The sequence below is a fragment of the Calonectris borealis genome, chromosome 18 (genome assembly GCF_964195595.1).
Source record: "Calonectris borealis chromosome 18, bCalBor7.hap1.2, whole genome shotgun sequence".
NCBI classification, from domain to species: Eukaryota; Metazoa; Chordata; class Aves; order Procellariiformes; family Procellariidae; genus Calonectris; species Calonectris borealis.
The window spans coordinates 4,641,145-4,663,835 of record NC_134329.1 but is presented as its reverse complement, the minus strand read 5'-3'; the positions used below and the strand labels follow the sequence as shown (position 1 = coordinate 4,663,835).

The window sequence follows — 22,691 nt, the reverse complement described above, 5'->3', positions numbered from 1 at the left end:
GATAACAGAAAGGCATCAGTTTTCAGCCACACACCTCAAACTTAATGTGAATAAAATATTGATATTGATACTTAAGGTGAATAAAATATTGAGGGAAGAGGGGCCCAAGAAAGCTGGTTAATATTCAAGGGTCCCTCCTCCAAGCTCAGGAGCGATGCATCCCAACGAAGAGGCAATCGGGCAAAAACGCCTGTATTGGATGAACAAGGAGCTCCTGGACAAACTCGAACACAAAAAGGAAGCCTACAGAGGGTGGAAGAAAGGACAGGTGGCCTGGGAGGAATACAGAGAAATTGTCCGAGCGGCCAGGGATCAGGTTAGGAAAGCTAAAGCCCTGATAGAATTAAATCTGGCCAGGGACGTCAAGAGCAACAAGAAAAGCTTCTACAGGTACGTCAGGGATAAAAGGAAGACTAGGGAAAATGTGGGCCCTCTCCGGAACGAAATAGGAGACCTGGTTACCCGGGATACGGAGAAGGCTGAGGTACTCAGTGATTTTTTGGCTTTGGTCTTCACCGGCAGGTGCTCGAGCCTCACCACCCGAGCCACAGAAGGCAAAGGCAGGGACTGGGAGAATGAAGAGCCGCCCACTGTAGGAGAAGATCACATTCGAGACCATCTAAGGAACCTGGAGGTGCACAAGTCCATGGGACCCTGTAAGATCCATCCGCGGGTCCTGAAGGAACTGGCGGATGAACTTGCTAAGCCACTATCTATCATATTTGAGAAGTCCTGGCAGTCCGGTGAAGTTCCCGCTGACTGGAAAAGGGGAAACATAACCCCCATTTTTAAAAAGGGAAAAAAGGAAGACCCGGGGAACTATGGGCCAGTCAGTCTCATCTCTGTGCCTGGGAAGATCATGGAACAGATCCTCCTGGAAGCTATGGTAAGGCACATGGAGGACAGGGAGGTGATTTGAGACAGCCAGCATGGCTTCACCAAGGGCAAGCCTGCCTGACCAACCTAGTGGCCTTCTATGATGGAGTGACTACATCAGTGGACATGGGAAGGGCTACAGATGTTGTCTGTCTGGACCTCTAAGGCCTTTGACATGGTCCCCCACAACATCCTTCTCTCTAAACTGGAGAGGTATGGATTTGATGGGTGGACTGTCTGATGGGTGAGGAATTGGTTTGGGTGGATGCACTCAGAGGGTAGTAGTCAACGGCTCAATGTCCAGATGGAGATCGGTGACAAGTGGTGTCCCGCAGGGGTCCATATTGGGACCAGTACTGTTTAACATCTTCATCAATAACATAGACAGTGGGATCAAGTGCACCCTCAGCAAGTTTGCAGACACCAAGCTGAGTCGTGTGGTCGACACGCCTGAGGGACGGGACGCCTGAGGGACGGGATGGACAAGTTCGAGAAGCGGGCCTGTGTGAACCTCATGAGGTTCAACAAGGCCAAGTGCAAGGTCCTGCACCTGGGTCGGGGCAACCCCCGGTATCAACACAGGCTGGGGGATGAAGGGATGGAGAGCAGCGCTGCAAGGACTTGGGGGTACTGGCGGATGAAAAGCTGGACATGAGCCGGCAATGTGCGCTCGCAGCCCAGAAAGCCAACCGCATCCCGGGCTGCATCACCAGCAGCGTGGCCAGCAGCTCAAGGGAGGGGGTTCTGCCCCTGTGCTCTGCTGCGCTGAGACCCCACCTGCGTCCAGCTCTGGGGCCCCCAGCAGAAGAAAAGCATGGACCTGCTGGAGCGGGTCCAGAGGAGGCCATGAAAATGATCAGGGGGATGGAACGCCTCTCCTATGGAGAAAGGCTGAAAGAGTTGGGGTTGTTCAGCCTGGAGAAGAGAAGGCTTCGGGGAGACCTTATTGCAGCCTTTCAGTACTTAAAGGGGGCTTGTAAGAAAGATGGGGAGAAACTTTTTAGGAGGGCCTGTTGCAACAGGACAAAGGGGAATGGTTTTAAACTAAAAGAGGGTAGATTTAGACTAGATACGAGGAAGAAATTTTTTACGAGGGTGGTGAAACACTGGCACATGTTGCCCAGAGAGGCAGTAGATGCCCCATCCCTGGAAACATTCAAGGTCAGGTTGGACGGGGCTCTGAGCAACCCGATCTGGTTGAAGATGTCCCTGCCCACGGCAGCGGGGTTGGACTAGATGACCTTTAAAGGACTCTTCCAACCCAAATTATTCTATGATTCTATGATGGATGAGGCTATTCAGAGAAAGAAAAAAAGACACTTTTGGGGGGGTTGTTTTGCCCAGAGGTTCCAAGCAGTGGAATAACATCTTTAGATCCAGTTTGCTACTGCTTTATCTTCCCAGCCCTTCCACCCACCTAATAGCAATGCACATCCCAGGTGCTTTCAGCTTCTTGACAGTTGCCTCCTGCCTTTGGAATTAAAATAAAAGTCCTTTCTCTGTTTTGCAGTGGCATTTTTTAGTCCCTGCCAGGAAAGCGTGCCTATGAATGATCTTCTACACTTAAAAAGGATTCTGGAAAAAGTTCTAGGAGTGCTAATTGAGTGCAAATGCTTAATGAGAATTAATTTAGCTTTCTAGAAAAATCTTGGCCTTCCTTTCTAAACTGTATTGCCCTCCTGCACATTGTGCAACCTTCTGACTTGCACTGAGGTGAGAGACGGAGCTGTAAGTGCAACACGCTGTTTCTGAACCCACAGGTAGTGCCTGCTGCACTGAGCTGACTGCCCTGCTTCCCCGGAGGAAGCTTGCACCTGCAGGGTGAGCAAAACCGGACTGAAAAGCGATTGCTGCCCCTTCAGTCTGGAACAGCAGCCACCACTGGCAGGAAAAGGATTTTGGTGCTTTGCAGAGGTTAACTGAAGCATAACTGTTCTAAATACAAATCTATTATACTTGCAGAATGAAAAGCATTCTCCTAGGTTTTCTGAGTTAGTTAAAACTGTAAAGCTTTGTCCCACAGCTCTCCTGTTTAGAACAACCTCAGCATTCGGGGGGATTAGAAGCAGATTCCTACCTCGCTACTCAGCTGCTGGGCCCCCTCTGCGCAGATGCACCTTTTCTCCTCCTTTCTTCAGCCTGGCTGACTACGCGTCCTCTCAGCTGGAGGACGAAACTGTACAAGCTGCTTTGGGTCCTTTGGATTTCCAGAGGGAAATCCTAGACCCAGTGAGGGCCTAGGGTTCCCTGTCCCTGTGGGGTCTGGCACGGTTGTTCATGCCTTCTTGGTTTAACGTTTTGTTGAACTCCTTAATAAACTACTTGACACAAAGTCCTGCAGTGAGATCACCAAACCACCTGCCCTTTCTTCTGAAAAGTTACCAGAAAAAAACCAAAAAATCAGTAATTGTTTGACTAACATAAGCCTTTTTACAGGAAGGTAAAAGGATACCGGCAAGAAAGTGCTGGACTGCGTGTTCATCGCAAAGTTGTCAGGACACGGACCAGAACTTTAATGTACAAAGCTGTTAACAGTTCTGGAGTTGGATTTCTGCTGCGGCTTTGGGAATAGTCAGCTTAGAAATTTTACTGTTTGTATTTTGAAATTTCTCTAAGGTCACACTTAATCTTGCAAATATTATGAGCTCAGAAATGACCTGGGGTTGTCTGGCCAGTATGGGTTTAGTGTATCAGAAGTGCAAGCTGCTCATTCTGTGTCTGTATTGCCCTGTTGGGAGCAACCCGGGAAGTTGTCAAATCCGAGCCCAGCCCGACTGCGAGGCCGTACTGTGCTGCCTGCAGAGGCTCGGGAGCACGCCAGGGTGGCCAGCGCTGCAGCTGCAGTCGCGTGACACTCGGAAGCCTTTTTGCTAGAGGAATGTTTCCTGTCTGGAGCGGGGAAGTACGGTATTGTTCTGCGAGAGAAGGGCAAGAAGTCATTGAGGCAATTAGGAAATATCTACTGACAGCTGGGTGGCGTCCCCACCTCAGTACTGAGCTTCCCTTGGAGGGAAGGCTCCCACGTATGCTGCTTTTTATACAAGTAGTGAGTGAGAGGAATTTGAAATTAATTTTTAGCGAAACAATAGTAACAGCATTGTTTATTCAAGTTACGACACTGTCCTGTTTTCTTATCTCTATTCCATTTCTTCTTCCTGTTCTTATAGGTACTTTGCTTTTTTACTTCAGGACATCTTTCAAATTTGGTATTTTTCATGCTTTACAAGATCCCCAGCGTAACCTGAATGTGTGGCTGTTACCAGATCTGTGTGTATAGTGAGGGCTCTCAGGCAAAACAAAAGTCTTAATTTAAAATCAAAATAATCTGTCCTATTTTTCTTATAGATAACACTGTCAGAAAAGACTAGTAGAGGCGACTATTCTGATGTGAAAGTAATGCTATAGCAATTTCAGCTGAGTCCTGTAAAACATTTTATACACTGCTTAAACTTGGAAGGCTGAGATGGTGCTTGTTCTTTTTCCGAAATTGTGTGAAATTGAGAATCCCACTGTGCTCCAAGAAAGGTGGATGCTTCAGAAGGGAATCCAGGCTCTATGCAGTTCCTCATTATTCGTGGGGGACGGGCCAAGAAGGATGTGGCTCATGTCTGTGCTCCCCAGGAAGAGTTAAGTATTTCTCACCTGGGTGTATTTAATTGTGATAGCCCAGAATAGCTCGTCTCTTCCTTTAGCCTGTTGGGAACTCACAGGAAGAGACTGTGAGCTTTATATACGCTGTAAAATATATCAAATCCAAGGCGGTGGTGGGGGGCAGGGAAGTAACTCTTCATTACTTAACTGTGTTTCCTACAAAAGGATTATAGTTAGGGCTCCCCCTGCTTCATTCCCAGTAGTCTGCCTTGTAACCAGTTTCACATACACTTAGAGCAAAAAAACCCCACAATGTCCTTGAAAAGAGTAGCTGTGGCTTATCTCCTTCACCACCTCTTTCTAATTTATGCATGACCCGATTTTCCCATCTCAGTGCCCCAACTTTGCAATGTTGGCTGAGTTTGTAAACTGATAAAAACTTCTGGCTTCCCCTGTAAATAGACCCTTTTCTCAAAGGAAAGCCTGGCCCTACCCATGCCTAGCCAGGTTAGTGCTGTCTGGGGGTGGCTCTTGGTAAGAGCTCCCTATTTAATGCTGCAAAACTTGTTTGTGTTCTGCGCTTTCAGCAGTTCTCGTCTGTAACAGCCCTGAGGAGCAGACGCATATGCGTTACGGCCAAAATTCTCTCAGCCAGCAGCAGCGAGGAGGAAGCTCTTAGTATCTTGCGCTGAGAAAAGCCAGCTCTTTGCTCTCAGAGCTCTGGGCAGGCTTTGTGCGTAACTGTGCTGTTTACCCCAAAGCACTGCTGTGAACAGTGCTGTGTGACAGGTTACAGACCCCCCTCTGGACCTGTGGCAGCAAGGAAGGTATTAGAAAGCTTTTGTTTGAGAGACTTTGCACCCTTAAAGCGTGTTTTTAGGTAATAGCAAAAGGGAGCTCTAATAGAATATCTTAAGATGTTCCTAGGCTCGGGAACTTGACTGGTGCACTGTACCTAGACCAGTGATTTTTGACCAGCTCCACCCTGTCTGTAATTTGATGATGTGCAGTGTAATTTGATAGAGACTGTGGCAGAGGTGCAGCGCTCAGCAAGTTAGCATCGGGTATGCAGTTGTGAGCCAGGTCAGCTGTTGTGCTGACGTCAGAGCTAGCAAGAAGCTTGTTAACAAGGCATGCGGTGCATAATCCAGGCATTCCCAAAAGCAGGCTCTGGTCACAGGCACAGCAGCAGGGCTCCCCCAAGAACAGTCAATTACTTGATGCTGCCCCCCGTATTCTCTGCAGAAGGTCCACATGGGATTTGGTACATCCAGTTTGTAGGTTATTCAGGTGTGTTCTCTGTCAGCTGAGGTCGTCATCACTCCTCTCCCCCTTAGGTCAGCCATGTGTGTACAGGGGCAATTTCACTCTGCTCTGGAGAAGAGAAGCTGCAGTCACTTAAGAGTTGGTAAATGAAGGAGGTGGGATGTTGAACAGGAGCAGTCTGAAAGCGCTGACAGTACGATCTAAGAGAAGCAGTTAGATGAAGAGGGGAAACAGTGCAGCAGGCATGGCCTAAGTGTGACTGACTGCTCTGCGTCACTGGGGATTCAGCTGGACCTCAGCACATGAGGTCAGTGAAGACGAGCACCGAACAGGAACTCTGCATTCCCGAAGTCCTCACTTTCTTGCAGCGAGCAGCCCTACAGCTCCTGTTCTAGCCGAGTGGCTGCAAGGAGAATTAAGTGTAGAATAGTATCACTTTCTCTGAGACAATCATAGATAGGAGCTTTCAGCAATCATCAAAGCGGCAATACGGGCTGAAATCAAGCTAGAAAAGTGTGTCTCAGTCCTAGAAGCCCTCCATAGTTTACAACACACAGTCATTAGAATGGCTTTCCAGTAGAAATACTCCCGTTGAATTCACTGCCTGGCTCTGTTTCTGTTAATCCTTGGGTTTGTGAGAGCAGCAAGGAGAAATTCAAGACTTCGCCCCAACATGCAGTTGCCCTCTAGCGACCTGCAAAGGGATTGTTTATATTGCTGGGACGGCTGCACTAGCGAACACTCGCTGCCCCTCGCAGCGGTGTCCGCTCATGCATGCAAGCCCTGGTGGTTTATACTCCTGTCTCTTGTGACTGGAAGAAAATATTCTAAATGAATTCTCATTTGCATTAAAAAAAAGAAAGTGGGGACTCGTGGTCCTTTAAATCAGGTTTTATTTGTCTTCTCTGCTTTCTTATGTGCAATAGAATCCTGTTTTTCTCTCCACACAAATCTAAATAAATGGCACTACAAGAAAATAACATTTACCTCTAGTGTACTCGTCGTTTGGACAAGGTGGGGACCATACAGGCTGTAGTCTTAATCCTCTCCATCTTTTCCTGAGTTTAGAGCTTTTCTTTTGGCTGTTGAATCTTCTAAAAGTTAATTTCTTGCCAAAGATAACTGATTGAGGATATGTGCTACTGCTAAAGCTTCCTGGTAAGGCTTTCTATGTCATCTGTTCATTTCCTCGTTGTTGCCCAAAACATGTAGAGATTAAAGGCTGTTACTGCCACTTCATGCACTTTCTTTCCTGTTGGGTAGTTGTTGGTATAGTAAAAGCAGCTTTGGGAGCAGAGTTTTTTCGGTGTTTTTTTTTTTAAATATCAGTCACAGGCATTGTAGCTTTTCTGTCCTTTGCTTTTACACCTACGTCTGTAAGTGGCTGAGTGAGCAGGCTCCTGGGCTCTGCTGGGCAAGATGGAGGAGTTTTTTTCTGGCCTTTGTTTTTACATCTACATAGACAGCAACCACCGGCTGTACAAAGAGCTTTGTGTGTAGGTAGCACCTGTGTCCTCCCATCTGGCTCCATTCCTGCTGAAAGTGGGGAAAAGTGCACTGCTGCAAGGATTACCTCAGCACAGCCTGTATCCCATTAGGAGCTCACACACAGCTGTGTCCCACACCTGAAATTCATCAAAGTCTGATCAGAAGAGGCAGTGTAACCTGCAGGCTGGGACAGGGCCTAGGGGTCATCTCTCTCAGTGCCTCTAACTTTGGCACTGGTTATCAAGTACCACGTAGTGACAAATCCTTGCAAAACAGGCAGTGGCTGCGAAGCGCACAAGGAGAGCTGCTGACTTTACTGAATAGCAAAGTCATTTTGCCGCTACCAAACCAAAACAGTGCTCCAGCTTAGGAAAAGACCTATGCTCCCCTACAAGGACAGCTTGCCTCCTCCCTCCTGCACTCACAGCCATCACTTACAAACCTAGATATGGCTTCCCATCCACCATACTTTGTCCAAAGAAGAATCAGCACATTTCAACAGGAGCATCAGTTACTCTTCGGTGAGGAAAACTTCCAACGTTAGCCTTGTCAAGAGGGCCAACACGTGATCACTGTTGTGCACCATTATGAGGCACTTTGGGGCAGTGTCTTGCTCTGGTCAGCTTTTTCAGCTGCGGTAGGCCTTCAGCAATTGACCTGCTATCACCAGTCTTTGGATCTCACTGGTCCCCTCATAGATCTCGGTGATACGAGCGTCGCGGTAATGGCGTTCTGCTGGCATCTCTGTCACGTAGCCCATCCCGCCTAAGATCTGGATGGCCTGAAACAGAGGTAGCAGGTTAGAAAGCAAGCAGGGTCAAGGAATTCATTTTCTACAGAACCCAGCCACCTTAAAAGGCTAAGCCCACTTCAGGCATAACCGTGGCAGGGGGGAAGGAGGGGAGGGATGACACACATGGGTATGACTGCAGCCCAGTTGCAATCAGACGAATAAACAGGCTTTGAGCTCGGTAAGAGCAATACTGATGGTCCCAGACAGAGAATGAACAGTGTCAGAGGTATTTGTTAGTGATCCATGTTCAGCTAAGGCACTTTTATTAAGGACAGGGGAAAATAAATGCAGACACCAGAGGTCCTGCCCCATTTGCTCACTATGTTGCAAACTTACTACTAGTCCTGACCGGTGCACCAGTGTGCCCTGCCACATCGCGGATCCCGCTCAGAACTTTGACACTGCCCTGGACAGCAGCAGGCACAAGAAGACTTTTATAATACAGCTGCCACAGGCCAGCATAAATCCCTGCACACCCCCACTCCAAAATCCAGCAAGATGGCTGTGCCAACCAGCTTCAGCCATATGGGTTTGTTTGTTTTTTAAAAAAAAAAACAACTAGTAAATTCCATCCCCAAGCACTTGTGCAACAACACAATCTCCCTTTCACCATGCTGTATGTCAACTGAAGTAATTACCTTATGAGCGATGGCTGTTGCAGCTTCTGATGCAGCCAGCTTGGCCATTGCCGCTTCCTTTGGGGGAAGGAAAACATCACTGAGGGTTCAGCTATCACAAAAAGGAACACCTCCCTTGCACCAGGAGCTTGAGCACTCACAGACCAGCTGGGCAGAGAGACAGGACTGGACACTGGAACCAGCTGTCAGTGGCCACCCTTCTCCCCTCGCCTAAAACCAGGACTCGGCGCAGCAGGCTGCCTGAGGTTAGACAGCAGAGTCCAGTGTCTGCTGGTGGGTTAAACACCGACAGCGCTGGCTGGGCAAGAGCTGAACGCCATGCTGTACATAGTGCGGTTTTCCTGCCTTCAGCCTGTGCCCAGCGCTGTCACTGCTAGACAAATGCAAGGTTGGAAATACCTTTGTGAAGGGCTTCCCATTGTCCTTCAGCATAGCAGCTCTCCAGGTCAGCAAGCGCGCACCCTCCAAGGCCACAGCCATATCTGCTAGTTTAAACTGCAACAACAAACACTGCCTTTGTTCCAGGTGGCAGCCTCTGCCCCCACAAGAATGTACAGCAGAAGTCTCCCACCGCTGAGGCCAATATTGCTAGAAAAGGAGTGCCTCCCTCCCAACAATCAGTTTTAACAGTGTTGGAAAACAGAAATTATTACCTTGTTTCTCCCAGACAGTGCAAAGCATGCCTGAAGCCACGCCCGAGAGCCCACATGAACCTTCCACCAGCACCAGCAATGTCTGGAACTGCCCCGTCCGCTGAGCTCGTACCTGCACCGCCTGTAGCTTTGTGATGGGCGACCCGAAGGCCATTCTCTTTTCCGCGTAATCCACAGCACAGTCCAGAGCTGCCTGTGCTATCCCAAGAGCCTGTGAGGCGATACCAATCCTTCCTGCATCCAGAGTTTGCTGAGAAAGACACAAAACATATCTGTTAAGTCAAATCGTGCTTGATTAAAAATAGTACACTTGCATTTCTGCTCTTGCTGGGAAGCTGCTGTAGCCTCAGTATCCTCTGGTCAGACCTCTTTGATTCAGAATATTCCCATTTGTGCAGGAATAGAGAGCTATAAAATGTACTGGGCACTGCAGAGAAAAGCCAGGGGTACAAGAAGGAAAGCAGAAAGGAGAGCTATTGCTTCTTATTAGCTGGAGAAAAAAAAAGAGGGGATGCAAAATAAGGGAAACAGCACGAGGAGCATCTGCTCTGGAAGGGGCTGAAAAGAACCCTTCAGCCAGACCCCTGGCTCACTGTGCAGCTGATTTTACTTAACTGAAAAAAAAATGGACATCTGGTCAGTTTTCCTCTTTGCCCTCGTCATTACACACACTGAAGCAAGCATTTTTCAAAATGATTACTGGATTGAGTCAATAACCTTACTTACCTCAAACACCTGCCCAACAGGCTTTTAACTGCTTCCCTGCCTCACTATGCACAGGAATAATTTACAGCACAGTGAGAAAAGGCTTAATCTTCTCAGTCCTGGGCTGAGTGTCTTAAAAAAAGTGGTTGGTGACTGATGCATGCTTTTAGTTGTGGACATAATGGAAGGGGCCAAAAAGTCAGGCTAACAAATGGTGTTTTGCCCCTGCAGAGAGAGCAGCGAACGCTTCCAAGGGGGAGCGCGTCACTGCAGGGAACACACTGTTCCATGGCTACCTGGCTCCTCCTCAGAAGTCACACACGTGCCGTAACTCAGATTTCATCCACCTTTAGACACTATCCAGAGGTTGTCCTGTGCCTCCAGGACAGCTTTCCTCTGCTGAAGTATTTAGGGAAAATGCCATGTTTTCCCTTTATCTACAGGTACAAACTGGAGGAATAGAGGGTTGGGAGAGGAGAAAAATTAAAACACACCAACCCTGCTCACACAGTGCCTCAGCAGCATCGGCATTCCTTCATCTGAGAACTGCCAGATTGAGTCTGTAATAAAAGTCCTGTCAAGGATCTATGGTAAATTAATGATTCATCAAGCTCTATGAATGATTTCTCCCATGTTGGCAAGAGAGGTCAACTGCTTAATGTTACAGAGAATAGCTTATGCTAGCGGTTCTCACCAAAGGGATCCTAAGTCTGAAAATGGTTTTGAAAATGGTAAGCTTGGGAACTACGGCTTTACACAACCACAGTGCACCCTGATCCATCTCTTACCATGGCGATTTTGAAGCCCATTCCCAGCTGCCCCAGTAGGTTGGCCTTGGGTATCCGACAGTCCTCAAATATCAGGTTGGCAGTGGAAGAGGCTCGGATTCCCAGCTTGTCTTCTTTCTTCCCCAGCGACAGCCCAGCAGTTGGCATAGGAACCAGGAACGCGCTAATGCCCTGCAACAAGACCCAAACTCTTAGGAATGGTACCAGCTTACCTAGGTGTCAACAGGCTTCCTCCAAACATTTTTGACAAGAGCCACATGTCCGGGTAACCGTGAGAAGGGACGGGAGAGCCGAGACAGAAGAAAGCCAGCGCACATCAGCCCCTCCTCTCTTGAACACCTGCATGGCTCTAAGTAAGAGTCCCCAGAGCCTTTTCAAAGTGCTTCTCCTGCACAACTCCTTTACTCCCAGCCCTTTTTCCTGACTGACCCACTGAACGCACCTTGTGCTTCAGGGATTTATCCGTAGTAGCAAACACCACGGTGGCCGAGGCGTCCCAGGCGTTGGTGATCCAGGCCTTGGTGCCATTCAGAACCCATTCGTCACCATCCAGGCGTGCTACCGTGGATGCCGCACCTGCATCACTGCCATTTCCTAAGCAAGGCACCAGCAGACAAAACTCAGGCAATCAGTGGCAGCCTGGGGCGCAAACCCACCCCCTGCCCGCACCCCCACTGTCAGCTCACGGCACCTCTTGTAACTGCGCTAGTGTCAGCACTGGCCCTCCCCGAGGACCCGAACAGGAAGGGGACAGGCCCGTGTGTCTAAGACATGTCCATCTCCAGAGCTCTGCTCATACAGAGGGGATGAAAATTTTCAGTGTGGACCACGGGGATGGCAGTTAATACCTTGCGCACTGAGACTTCATTTGCACAGAATTGCTGTAAACCACCTTTCTACAAACTGTTACAATTTCACAGACCTAAAGTCCATCTGAAACATAGAACTAAAGAAAGAAGCTACCCTACGTTCTTTGCAACAGGAATGGTAACAGTCTCATCACCTGGTTCACTAAGGGCAAAACATCCAATTTTCTCTCCACCAGTGAAGGGAGCGATCCACTTGTGCTTCTGTTCTTCGGAGCCAAACTTGAGTATTGGCCCTAAATACAGAGACTTTAAGAATTGAAGTTGAGTTAGTGCCTCTTGGAGGTACAAGCCAGCCAGTAACTCCCTAATGTCTAAGCGCTCTCCAACACACCAGAACCCACCACAGGAACAGATCCCACTTCTCCCATACACTCCTCTCCAATAACCCCCGATGCTAGACTCGGTTCCACGCCTGTCCCTCACACACAACCTGAAACACTTACATTATTGACGCTGACAATGACGCCCGTGGACGCGCAGCCCCTGCTGATCTCCTCCACAGCAATGGAATAGGCCAGGTAGTCGAGGCCTGCTCCTTTGTACTCCTCCGGCACGTCCATAGCCAGCAGCCCTAAGCCACCCATCTTCTTCACCTGCACGTAGGAAACAGAGAATTAAGATCCTCTGCACCACCAGTGTCCCAGCAAATACATGCATGGAGATAAAGACAGGTCATAGCAGGGCTACACACGGAGGAAAAGATGCGCACAACTCCTGGTGAAATGGGAATCTGACTGCACAAACTGGTAAGTGTCCCCAGGTCCCGATGACTTCAACGAGAGCTGTACACAGTTGCGGCTGCCTAAAATGAAGCTCTTGATTATTTAAAGAGCTCTCTTCAGTACTGGGAAAGAGGGAGCCTTTTGAAGGTGAAATGTGGAGATACAACCCCACCAGCATTTCCTCAGCCTCCCACCAAAGCTTCTCCCCTTGCATGCCTCCTATCACTAGGAAGCTCTCAACGGGAAATCTAGCTGATAAAAATCATTAGAACTTTACCTTTGAGTCTGCTGAGCTTCAGCCTAGGACTGCACAAGGAAAGAATTTTACAGAATGAATGACCCACAGAACAGTTTGCAGGAAGGTGATTTTTTTCATTCCCATTAAAGCCAGGTCTTGCTTCCCTTGTTGGTTACATTCCAAATTATTCTACCCCAAGTTCCTCAGCTGGACCCCCATAAGCTCTTCAGATCACCAACCGTCTCACTCTAGGTCTCTTGTTAACATTTGGCAACATACAAGAGGAAAAACAAGCTTTCCTCTGTTTTTATATTTACGAAGTCAAGCTTTTGGTGTTGCAGAAATAAGCGTATTACCAGCCTCTGCTTGCTTTAATAGGACCCAGGGAAATTTTTAAACAAATATTCTCCCTCCTGTATGGGCACCCAAAACACTAGTCCTTCACATCAAATCCAGAGGATTAACAAAACACAGCCACTACTTCTATGTACGTTGCTTTATCTGAATAAACCCTGTTTGCATTTTGAATTTCCCCCTACACATTCAAGTGAAAAGACTCAAAATCAAATGTAAAATTCTCAGGTAAGAACAGTGAAGTAAAGAGGAAAGTATTTTCTTCCTTAGAGTGAGCATGACTTTCCTGGCTACCTTCCGTATTCCTTAATAGACAGCTCCTGCTTGGAGCCTTTTGGCTAACAGTATATATTTTTCCGGAGCTTAGTATTTCATTGCAATGAAACAGGTGAGTTAGTCTGCTCAACACGGCACAGAATGTACTGCTGTGTCTGTACTGCTTTCCACAAGAGAAGTCATAGGTTTGATTGGAATCTCAATTTCTTCACAGCCCTAGAGGATGACCAACACGCATCTCCTATCTCCCAATCACTTCTTTTCACCATCTGAAATGCACTCGGGTCATCTACACTTCCTCACTATAAACTATTTTTATGGTTATGTGCAGTCTATAAAAGAATTTCATTGATTTTATAAGTCAGTTGTGTAACAGCCCACAGCAAAGGCAGTCAGAGAACTGAAAATTCAATGGTACTAAAGCCAGATACAGAGAAACACAAGTAAAGGTCAAGAGCTCAAAATGTCCTGTGGGCATTACAACCTTCGCACCCAAAGAACTCGCCCACAAGTTGGTCTAAACTTCAATCTTCTGCTAAGCCAGAGCTTAATGTACATTTTGCTTCAGGCCCAGGTGGTCCTGCTGCAGCAGCAGAGGGAAGTCAGGAGATCAGGGCACCTAGATTTTCTTCTTTGTTTCGCTGTCAGGATTTTACCACGCTTTGTGTAAGCACTTGTCCTGTACCTTTGAAAGCAATGCATTTTCCCTCTCTGGAGGAAACTGTAAGGTTTAAGTAATTGGGCTTGCACTTAAAGCAAGGTTTACGCTTTATGGTTGGCGTTGATGATCTAAGGGTCTTTTCCAACCTAAATGATTCTATGTCTCTAAGTCAGGCGCTGAACGAGGCAGGCCACCCCTCCCGTGCCCACCTCCCGGCGGGAGCAGCACGCACCTGCTCGGCCGGGAAGCGGTGCTCTTTATCCAGCCGAGCTGCGAGAGGCATCAGCTCCTTTTCTGCGAAGTCCCGGCACGTCTGCCGCAACATCTGGTGTGTTTCTGGCAGCTCCGCTGTCTGGTACACCGTGTGCAGCCGGCGCAGGCAGCCAAGGGCCAGTGCTGAATGAGGGAAAGGAATTAAGCGCCGTTGTTTTGCTTCAGGCCCCGGGGAGGGGGCTGAAACCGGCCGCGGGCGGCACTCATGGAACGCGGCTGGGGGCCTCCCCGGAGGGACGCTTTTCCCCCGGGGCCGGGGCCGGGGCCGGGGGATCCGGGACTGCAGGCGGGACACAGCGGGCCGGGGGCTCAGCTGGAGGGCGGCGCCGGCCCGCCGCGGCCGACGGGACTCGCCTCAGGCCCTGAAGGGCACCGGGGCGCCGCCTCCCGCGCAGGCCGCGGTCCCTTCCCATCCCCCTCGCGGGCCCCGCCACCGCCGCGGCGAAGCGCGGCCGAGCCCGGCGGCCGAGCCCGGCGCCCTCACCCCGAGGCGCCCCGCCGCCGCGCGCCAGGAAGGAGAAGGCCGCCGCCATGCCCGTCGTCTCAAGCGGCGGCCGGAGCGGCGAAACGGCGCACGCGCGAGCCGCGAGGGCCCCGCCCCCGCCCCCCGGGCCCCGCCCCCGCCGGGCCCCGCCTGTGCGAAAAGGGGAGTTCTCTTTATTCCTATTGCTGGTGACAAAATCGCCTTTATACAAATACATCGTCACCGGGCACCGCGCCGGGACCCAGAGAAGGACTGAAGGGCCACGGAGGAGGGGCCCAAAGGCCACGCTGAGAGACAGAAACACAAGTCCTGCAACAGCACCGAGATGCAGGCAGACGGAGGTGGCGCTTGCTGGTGTTCGTTTTTTCCTTTGCTGCAGAGGAAGAGGTGGTGGCTCCGCCAGGCAGCCGTCCCTTCGCCTTGTCCTCACCACAAAGCTACAGGAGAGGGCAGTGCTCGAGTCCGAGAAGTTCAACCGATACCGGGCCACGCTCTGGGGTGGCACAAGGCTCAGTAGCTCGATGTGACAGGACAGCAGGGCAGAAGGCCAACACTGGGAAGCAGCTGAAGAGGATGTAATGAAACACAGAGCTGAGACGTAGAGTTACCGCTTCACCATCACCACCTTCCTCACTCGTTCCTGCCTTCTAAACACTTGTTTTATTCTTCCTGAACCCTCGGACAAGCGGAATAAGCATCCTTAAGCACCAGAGAGGAGGCTGCTGCTGCTGCTGCTTCGCTGCAGCAAGAGACATTGAAAATCCTAAGGAAAACACACAAAGGAAGACACTTCCTACCAAAAAGGGAGGACAGGGTCAGCAGTACCCAGTCCATATGACAAGAGATGACCTTCCTTCACAAGGTGCAATATGTATTCCTCAGTCAATCATGAAAATAGCTGTCCAGGAAGCTTGCTTGCATGGATCCAAAGCATTCGCCTCAAAAATGTGAAAAACAGGTCCTGGTCCTAAGAGGACAAATACTGGAAAGATTTGACATGAGTTTGTGGGTTTGGTCCCTTTTTTTTGTTATAGCAGAACACAGTATGATCCCAAATCTTTTCTCTTTCCAACTCAGCACACGACCTGAGAGAAGCTGTCTGCACAGATACCCTTCCCCTTGCTCAAACTTTAACCGACAGTGAAAGGATCTCCCTTGTGTTCAGCACCTGGCTAGGACAGACCATCCCTCTGGCAAGGATGAGATCCCACTGGAGCATCTTCCTAGCTCACTGGCATGAGTAGCTTTGACCCATCATTAAAGCATCAGAGCACACAATCCAGAAGAAAGATGCTCTGTTAAACCATGTTTACCAAAGACATCACCCCTGCCACAAAGAGAAGACACTTTATAGAAAGCATCTAAGAGAAAAGGAACCTTAGGGCAGCGGCCAAAGTGGGGATAGGAGTTTGGAAATCCCTGACTTTTTGGATTACAATCAACTTTTTCAGTGCTGGGTTGCCCTCTTGTAAAGACCTTTTTTCTGTAGCATGCTTTTTGGGCAAAGACCTTCTAATTTGGCAAAGCAAACAAATCCAGCTAGAAGCTGAGGGGTGCTAGTGCTGCCTGCAAATCTTCCAATCTTCCTCCAGTTTTCCTTTTTGTATTGCTGAATAGCCAATACATTCACCAATGGGAAAGCAACTGCTTCCAATGCTTTTTTTCTCATCACTACTGGCAGAGGTAATGACTAAAGACAGGAATCCACTTTCCTATGAGCATCAAATGCCTCATTTACATTTGGCAGAGTGCTCTCCTGCTCTCAGTCACGTTCTGCAAGGCAGCAGCTAGATGGCACCCACACCCCTACAAATACCCCGACCGTACAGAGGTATTTGCACGCTGACGGCTACAAACAGCTCTCACAGTGATTTCTGCTGCTCACTCTGGCAACAATCTATCTTCCTGTTAGGAACCTTTACGCAGTCATTGAAAAGATGGGAATCATTATACTCATAAGAAAAGCAAGAGGTTGCTTCATACAGAAAATGAGATATAAGTAACATTTAAAGGCACCTGGATTTATACTATATACAAATTCAGCTCAATATGCTAAAACTTCCCAGGGAATAACTAGCAGGCTCTTCAGACACTATCCTGAGCATCTCAGAACACTTCGGGATGAAAAACACACTTCCAGGCAGTTCTGCCTTGTCACAAGTAACTACGTGTTCTTCCATCAAAACAAATGTTTCCCACCTCACCAGCACGGCATGAGGCCTTTTGAAGACAATCACTGCAAGAGGCATCTCAAGCTCCATCTTACAAGCAGCTTTAACTAATTCTGAAGTAACTAAGCAAGATTGCCTAAGTGCCTTTGGAGATGCTGGAGGGGATTGATGGTAGCAGAACTGTTCTTCATCTTTCAACCACGCAGACCTTGTCCCTCTGCATTCCCAAGACATTTGTTGTGGTTGCTCATGATTAATGCTCCACCCAGAACAGGTCATTTGTTGTTGTTAATCATAACTAAATATCTTCCCAAGAGCTGGAGATTCTTTCACGGCTGCCACCCCACATACTCTCACTGTTTACCCTGATGCCAGCTGATCTTCTACACGAAAGTTAACATCATTAATCTGTGAGGTAAAGGCAGTGGTTTCCTATTGCTGTCTACGCATTAACAGGCTCCAGGCTGTGATGCCCACCCCACTTAATCCTACTAAAACATACACTATGCTGAATCTTACTTAACGCAACAGGTAACCAACGGCATCCACCAAGGAGTTAGATTTCAACTGTCTCAAGGAACAAGCGGAACTAATACTACCAAACGTCTCTAGTCTAGATGTAACCTAATTCCCATGTACAAGAGACACGACTGACCAGCCCAGCTGGGGACAGGAAAACGCCAGTCTTGAGAGCCAGCAAAATAGACAGAAAAGGGTTTTGTTAGCTGAGATTTTGCATGGTCAGGAGCCCAGCTCCAGCATGGCTGCTGGGAAGACATGGGTCTCCTCTTCCCACCGGATGATGGTACTTCCTATCGCCAGATCCAAAGGCAGCTGTGAAATACACCCTCTGCTCTGGCAGTAACTAACTCAGCAGAACTTCCTAAACCATAAATAAGCAGCTAAGTAGGCAAAGCAGTGATGGGAACTCAAACAATTCAAAAGGAAATCATATAAATTCTCACTTTGTAAGACTCCCACTCCATAACAGTGAGTTTTCTGACCCAGGAAGCTTTTAGCTGCTAATACCTCAACTGAAACAAAGCAAATGAGCTGGTAACACAACCGTCTCCTCCCAGCACCTCTGACAGATCATTCAGGTTTAAAAGTATACAGAGATTGATGCCTAGGAAGCTCTGCTTCCTACACATTTTTCAAGTGATTTTCCACATTCTCCCTTCTTCCCCTAAGCCCCTGACTAGACTGACACCTCCCTTTCACCCCAGCTAGACTGATAATGTGCTGTTGATCTAAAAAGCAATACATTCTGTAGCAAGAGCCAAAATTCCGACACAAAGGGAAGCAGGAGAAATGGTAAATATAGTGAGATTAACTTCAGCTCTAAGGTTGACCCCTGAGCTCCAAAATTCAACAATTTGCTCTCAAGAGCTCAAATGGAAATGCTATCAGACTGACTCAATGACCAACCCAGATAAAGCCCCTTTTTCCCTATCTCGTATCTCTAGTGAAATCTCTGGCAAGACACAGATTAAGCTGTTCTCAGGGACAGCTCAGGCCCCTGGAGGCAGAAGGAAGATTCTTACACTGCTTAGAAGCTGAATTAGTCTCTTATTTTATCTTTCCCACTGGAGAATACTGGGATGCACCCTAAAAAGCAATCTCAGCCATGTTACAGACTAAACCACTGTGCACTAAAGAGATGATCTATCCAACTGAAGAAGAGATCTGCTCTTCAGGCGTCACTGGCTACTTGAAAGGGGAAAATTTTCCTGCTAAGAAATAGCTTACCCAAACAATCTGACCTCTTGAAAGAGGGTAGTCACCCAACAGGTGAAACATCAGAAGCACTAAAAGTGCAACCTAACTATAAAGACTGTAACAGCAATGATTTTCTAACAGTGCCTCTGATCCATGACCTAACCAAGGTACCAGAAGGTAACCAGAAATAGAGAACAAGAGGCAGGATATGTTGAGTGTCAGATAGAGAAGTGTTGCAGGGAGATTTCCTTTACTTTCATGAGCTGTCGTCTTTGCTTCATGTTTTCAGCCTCATGCAAGGAGAAAAGGTTTGGCAAGAAGCCTTGTTGCACGAGACAGCAACTCCAGTCCACTCCTGGACATCTGGAACAGTTAACGGCTGCACAGCATCCAGTGGACGCAGAATGATTACTGTCCTCCATTGTAAGCATAGTCGGCCTTGTTGTGCATAATCAACTTGTTGTCCACAAAGTAAAAGCTGTCTGAGCGGGTCTCGTATGGATTTTCAACCATCAGACGGACTGTGAAAGAGAAAGCTCAATTACATTCAAAAGCCTGCCACACTCCACTGGACAGCACCAAGTCAGAGTAAAAAGGACTCTGTCACTCTGCTGGATTTACCAGGCTGATGCTCTGCCCTACCCAAGTAAAAGAGGCAAACTGCTCTGCTGAGCACGGTTCAAAAGCTCTGGCCTGCCCTTTCCTATTCTTTCTATTCACAGGACAAGTGCTGTCAAAAGCAAACAAAGGGGGACCAAGTAATCTCACACAAAACGACCATAGAAGCTGTAGAGCCACCACTAGAGCAGAGCAGCAATCACGTCTGTAAGCAGAGAGGCAGCAATCCGCAAACGAAAAAGCGGCGGCACTCCCCACACGTACACAGGCGGGGTACAAACTCTGCGCCTCAGAAGGGCCCACGTGCTCCTGCTCTATCCACCCCCTGAGGTCAAACATACCCTGCGCAACGTATATTTGCAGAGATCTTAGCAGGCTCAAAAACACACCTCTCGGAGAAGAGCCAGTTCTGTTCCAAAGCAGGAGGCTCAAGCCTTAACAAGCAAGTGCTGAAAACAAAAGCATGGCTACCAAGAGAACGCTTTTTCAGGGTTTTGTTATCTTCTGGGTTACACTGTTAGGCATCAGGCACATCAGCCCTGTGACTCTGATCAGTTCTTGCAGCCTGTGACTTGACCACACAGGTTGTCTTGGGCTTTCATTTTCAAAGAAGGAGAATTTGCAGCACAAATCCATAATTCAGTCAAGATTACACACCGCTTAAACCACGAACCTCTATCTATTCCTGTCCCCCCCCACCCCAGTCACAACTTCTTTCACAAGTAGAGACAGGGAGAAAATGAGCATATGCACACACACAAACAAACAAAATACAACTCAGTGTGGGAAAGGAGATACTTACTAAGGTCTTCTGAGAGCTGAGGGAATTCATAAATGTGTTCACACGTGTTCCTGCTACTGGGGATGCAGAAGCCAAAATCAAAGTCAAAGTTCTTCAGCAAGCGATCTCGGAAGTAATGTCTCTCAATCATTCGAAAGTTTGACACTGGCTTTTCTCCCACTGTGAATTCCACTCTGTATGCAAAAAGTAGGAAAAAACAGCTAAGACCACATACCTCTCTTCCTATTGGGAACAGAGCCTTGGATCCGAAGCTACATAAGAATCCAACAGATCATTCCAGAAAGAGAGATTTTGATATTTGTAGTGTCAAATGGGTTCTCTCTAGTCTTTGACTCAGTTTTGTTATAAACTGTCAAGTGACACTTTGTAGACATCTGATTCTCCCTTCTTTCTATGAACTCATACTCACGTTGCACCAACAGTCCGAAGACGGAGAAATGCTGGGGTGAACTGGTAACGAACAAAGCGGCCTGCACTAGCGTCCAGTTCACTGTTGTCATCTTCATCCTCGTCATCTTGCTCTAGAAAAAACACCAGCTCAGAGTTATTCTGCTAATAGCGTACACATAAGGTAATACAGGCTAGTAGGTGTATCAGGACAAGCTGGCTATTACTTAGGCACTGAATGTAAAGGTGTTTAATAATTGGTCTGAGACTCATACTGGCGCTACATAATAAAGAAAAGATCTGCTATGACAGTCGGCGCAGCCTTGATGGCTCCAGCGCTGAAATCACGCTCAATCTCACAGGATATCCCCCCTCGCAATTGCCAAAGCACATGAAAGAAACTCTGTACCATAACCAGCCAAGAAGGGAAGATGTGCAGTTGATAGTGTTCCCCCATCTCAAGATAATCACTTCACATTTTTACAACAAGTTTCTCAGCAGAGGTAAACTCAGTCCTATGCTTAAAGGAGACAGGACATATCAAAGGACCTTTCCGTTTGGTTTGCATGTGTCCCGCATTGCAACTTCTCAGCTCTCCGAGTCTCTCTAGCCTCCCTGCAATATTAGCATGACATACCTGAAGCAGATGGCTTTGCAATTTCAAACAGCACTGTTCCGGTTTCAAGGTCCCGGATCTTAAACCTGGTGAAGTCAATGTTGTAAATGTTGTCCTCAGGTTTGCATAAATAATCTAGAAGAGAGAGAAAACATATAGTAGCATTTCAAAAGGTCTCTGAGCAATTACCAAAGGAATGTCTTTGTTAGCCCCAGCCCGTTAAGATACGTACTGCAAGTTGTTTTGCAGAAGCTTCATGAAAGCGGGACAAAATTGAGGCTAGAAGAAACAAAGGCACACTAGGTGCCAGGTAGCAGAGCAAGAAAGGGAAGGGATCGGGACAGAAAAGCGGAGATCAGCAGCCCAGAGGAAAAACAAACAAAAAAAAGAACAAAAAAAAACCCAACACAAAACCCAAAACCCCAAACCCCAGAACACCCCAAACTTTCTGGAAGTTGTAACAGAGCCGAAGGCAGAAGCACACCGCGCTGCTGCACCCAGCGCCGGCCAACGCGCAGGCTCCTCAGCCGCTTCCAACGCCAGCGCACCGGCCGGCAGCGCTGATCCGGGCCGCTCGGGCTCCCCCCCGCCGCCCTCTCCTCCGCCCCGAGGCACAGACCAGCTCGGCTCCGCCACCCCGCTGCACAGCCCCCTCCGCCGCGGCCCAAGGGGGGCTAACGGCGCAGCGCGGGCCGGGTGTCCGCCCGGGACGGCGCGGCCAGCCGGACCCGGCCGAGGCGCCCGCTCCCCGGCCCGCACTCACTCTCCGTCACCCGGCACAGCCCCAGGACGTGCTCGGGCCGGACGGTCTCCAGCGCCAGCAGCTCGGACTCGGTCCACGGCGACCGCGGCGCCGCGTCGGCCGAGCCGCGCTGCCCGCGCAGGCGGCTGAGCGCCCCCCCACCCGCCGGCGGCGGCTTCTTCTCCGGCCCCGCCGCCGCCGCCGCCCTCGCCTTCGAGCCGCTCATCGCCCCGCCGCCGCCAAGATGGCCGCCGCCTCCCTCGGTAGCTATGGGAGCGAGGGGCGGGGCGGCGGCGGGTCAGAGGGCGCGGGCGCTGCCTAGCAACGCGGGGGGGGGCCCGAAGCTAAGCAGGGCCCGCCGCGTGCGTGGCCGGAGGGGGGACCCGGGACCCGCGTCGCGACCTGCCGCCCGCAGAGCCCCGGCACCCAGCACCCACCTCGCGGGCGCCCTCGGCCCGGGGCGGCAGCACCGCCCGGCCGGGGCCGCGCACAGCGGACTGGTGGCAGTGGGGCAGGCCGGGAGGGAAAGCTGGGAGTTACCTGACAAAAAGAAGCACAAAGAACAAACGAAACCCACCCCCCACCCGAGCAGCACCCCTCCCGCTGCCCCCCGGGCCGGCAGCGCTGGGAGCCCCCAGCCCGCGCCCCGCTCCCGCTGCAACACTCAGGACACCGGGAGATCACCCTCTCGCTGCACAGCGGGGGCACCTGGGCCTCCTGTTAATTAAATCACGGTCTGAATCCCACAGCGCAGCGGGTAATTACAGAGAGCAGGTGTCCCCCGAGAGCCCCAGTCTTTCTAGGGAACATGGCAAGCACTCTTCGGAAGCAGCAGGAGCTGGCGCGGCGTCGCCACGGGGATGCCATGGAGTGCGCACCCCACTGCTGCCCCGCCTGGGGACACCCCAGCTGCTGCCCCCAGCTCCGGGCAGGGACAGCGACAGGACCGTGTGCCCCGAGG

General features: G+C 49.6%; 3 protein-coding genes across 14 annotated transcripts in view; 1 reads left to right on the top strand and 2 right to left on the bottom strand.

The window, feature by feature from the left end:
* Positions 1 to 2,374, top strand: part of SPPL3 (signal peptide peptidase like 3) — a 60,731-nt gene extending 58,357 nt beyond the window's left edge. For all 7 annotated transcript variants that reach the window (XM_075167345.1, XM_075167343.1, XM_075167344.1 and 4 more), the window contains exon 13: positions 523 to 2,374. The gene's annotated coding sequence lies outside the window, so the exon portion shown is untranslated. The remainder of the gene's footprint in view (positions 1 to 522) is intronic.
* Positions 2,375 to 3,254: 880 nt separating this feature from the next.
* On the bottom strand, positions 3,255 to 14,794 carry ACADS (acyl-CoA dehydrogenase short chain). Of its 6 annotated transcripts, none has more exons than XR_012676400.1 (11): positions 14,676 to 14,794; positions 14,151 to 14,314; positions 12,111 to 12,260; positions 11,802 to 11,913; positions 11,241 to 11,392; positions 10,799 to 10,969; positions 9,418 to 9,555; positions 9,052 to 9,147; positions 8,653 to 8,709; positions 6,721 to 8,002; positions 3,255 to 5,841 (listed from the first exon to the last, which is right to left on the bottom strand). XR_012676400.1 is itself a non-coding variant. In XM_075167337.1 (10 exons), the coding sequence occupies exons 1-10, from the start codon at positions 14,722 to 14,724 to the stop codon at positions 7,850 to 7,852; spliced, it is 1,242 nt and encodes a 413-aa protein (XP_075023438.1). In that variant the 5' UTR covers positions 14,725 to 14,794; the 3' UTR covers positions 6,610 to 7,849. The 6 variants fall into 6 exon arrangements, 1 of the variants encoding a protein (XP_075023438.1); XR_012676401.1 differs by lacking the exon at positions 3,255 to 5,841 and adding an exon at positions 5,856 to 6,427; XM_075167337.1 differs by lacking the exon at positions 3,255 to 5,841 and having other exon boundaries at positions 6,610 to 8,002.
* Positions 14,795 to 14,857: 63 nt separating this feature from the next.
* Positions 14,858 to 21,971, bottom strand: UNC119B (unc-119 lipid binding chaperone B). The gene is made up of 5 exons (XM_075167349.1): positions 21,752 to 21,971; positions 21,010 to 21,123; positions 20,395 to 20,506; positions 19,986 to 20,158; positions 14,858 to 19,086 (listed from the first exon to the last, which is right to left on the bottom strand). Exons 1-5 carry the CDS (start codon positions 21,954 to 21,956, stop codon positions 18,974 to 18,976), a joined length of 717 nt encoding a protein of 238 aa, XP_075023450.1. The 5' UTR covers positions 21,957 to 21,971; the 3' UTR covers positions 14,858 to 18,973.
* Between the last annotated feature and the right edge of the window lie 720 nt (positions 21,972 to 22,691).

What these genes read in the sequence shown, in the direction of transcription:
- ACADS (XM_075167337.1), bottom strand. Translation starts at nt 14,724, where the DNA reads ATGGCGGCGGCCTTCTCCTTCCTGGCGCGCGGCGGCGGGGCGCCTCGG. An exon ending in CGGCGGCGGGGCGCCTCGGG is followed by an intron (nt 14,315 to 14,675) that starts GTGAGGGCGCCG and finishes TCCCTCATTCAG; the next exon opens with CACTGGCCCTTGGCTGCCTG. An exon ending in CAACAGCCATCGCTCATAAG is followed by an intron (nt 8,003 to 8,652) that starts GTAATTACTTCA and finishes CCTCTGTTTCAG; the next exon opens with GCCATCCAGATCTTAGGCGG.
- UNC119B (XM_075167349.1), bottom strand. Translation starts at nt 21,956, where the DNA reads ATGAGCGGCTCGAAGGCGAGGGCGGCGGCGGCGGCGGGGCCGGAGAAG. An exon ending in CTTCGGACTGTTGGTGCAAC is followed by an intron (nt 20,159 to 20,394) that starts GTGAGTATGAGT and finishes TTTTGCATACAG; the next exon opens with AGTGGAATTCACAGTGGGAG. An exon ending in TCAGCTCTCAGAAGACCTTA is followed by an intron (nt 19,087 to 19,985) that starts GTAAGTATCTCC and finishes TCTCTTTCACAG; the next exon opens with TCCGTCTGATGGTTGAAAAT.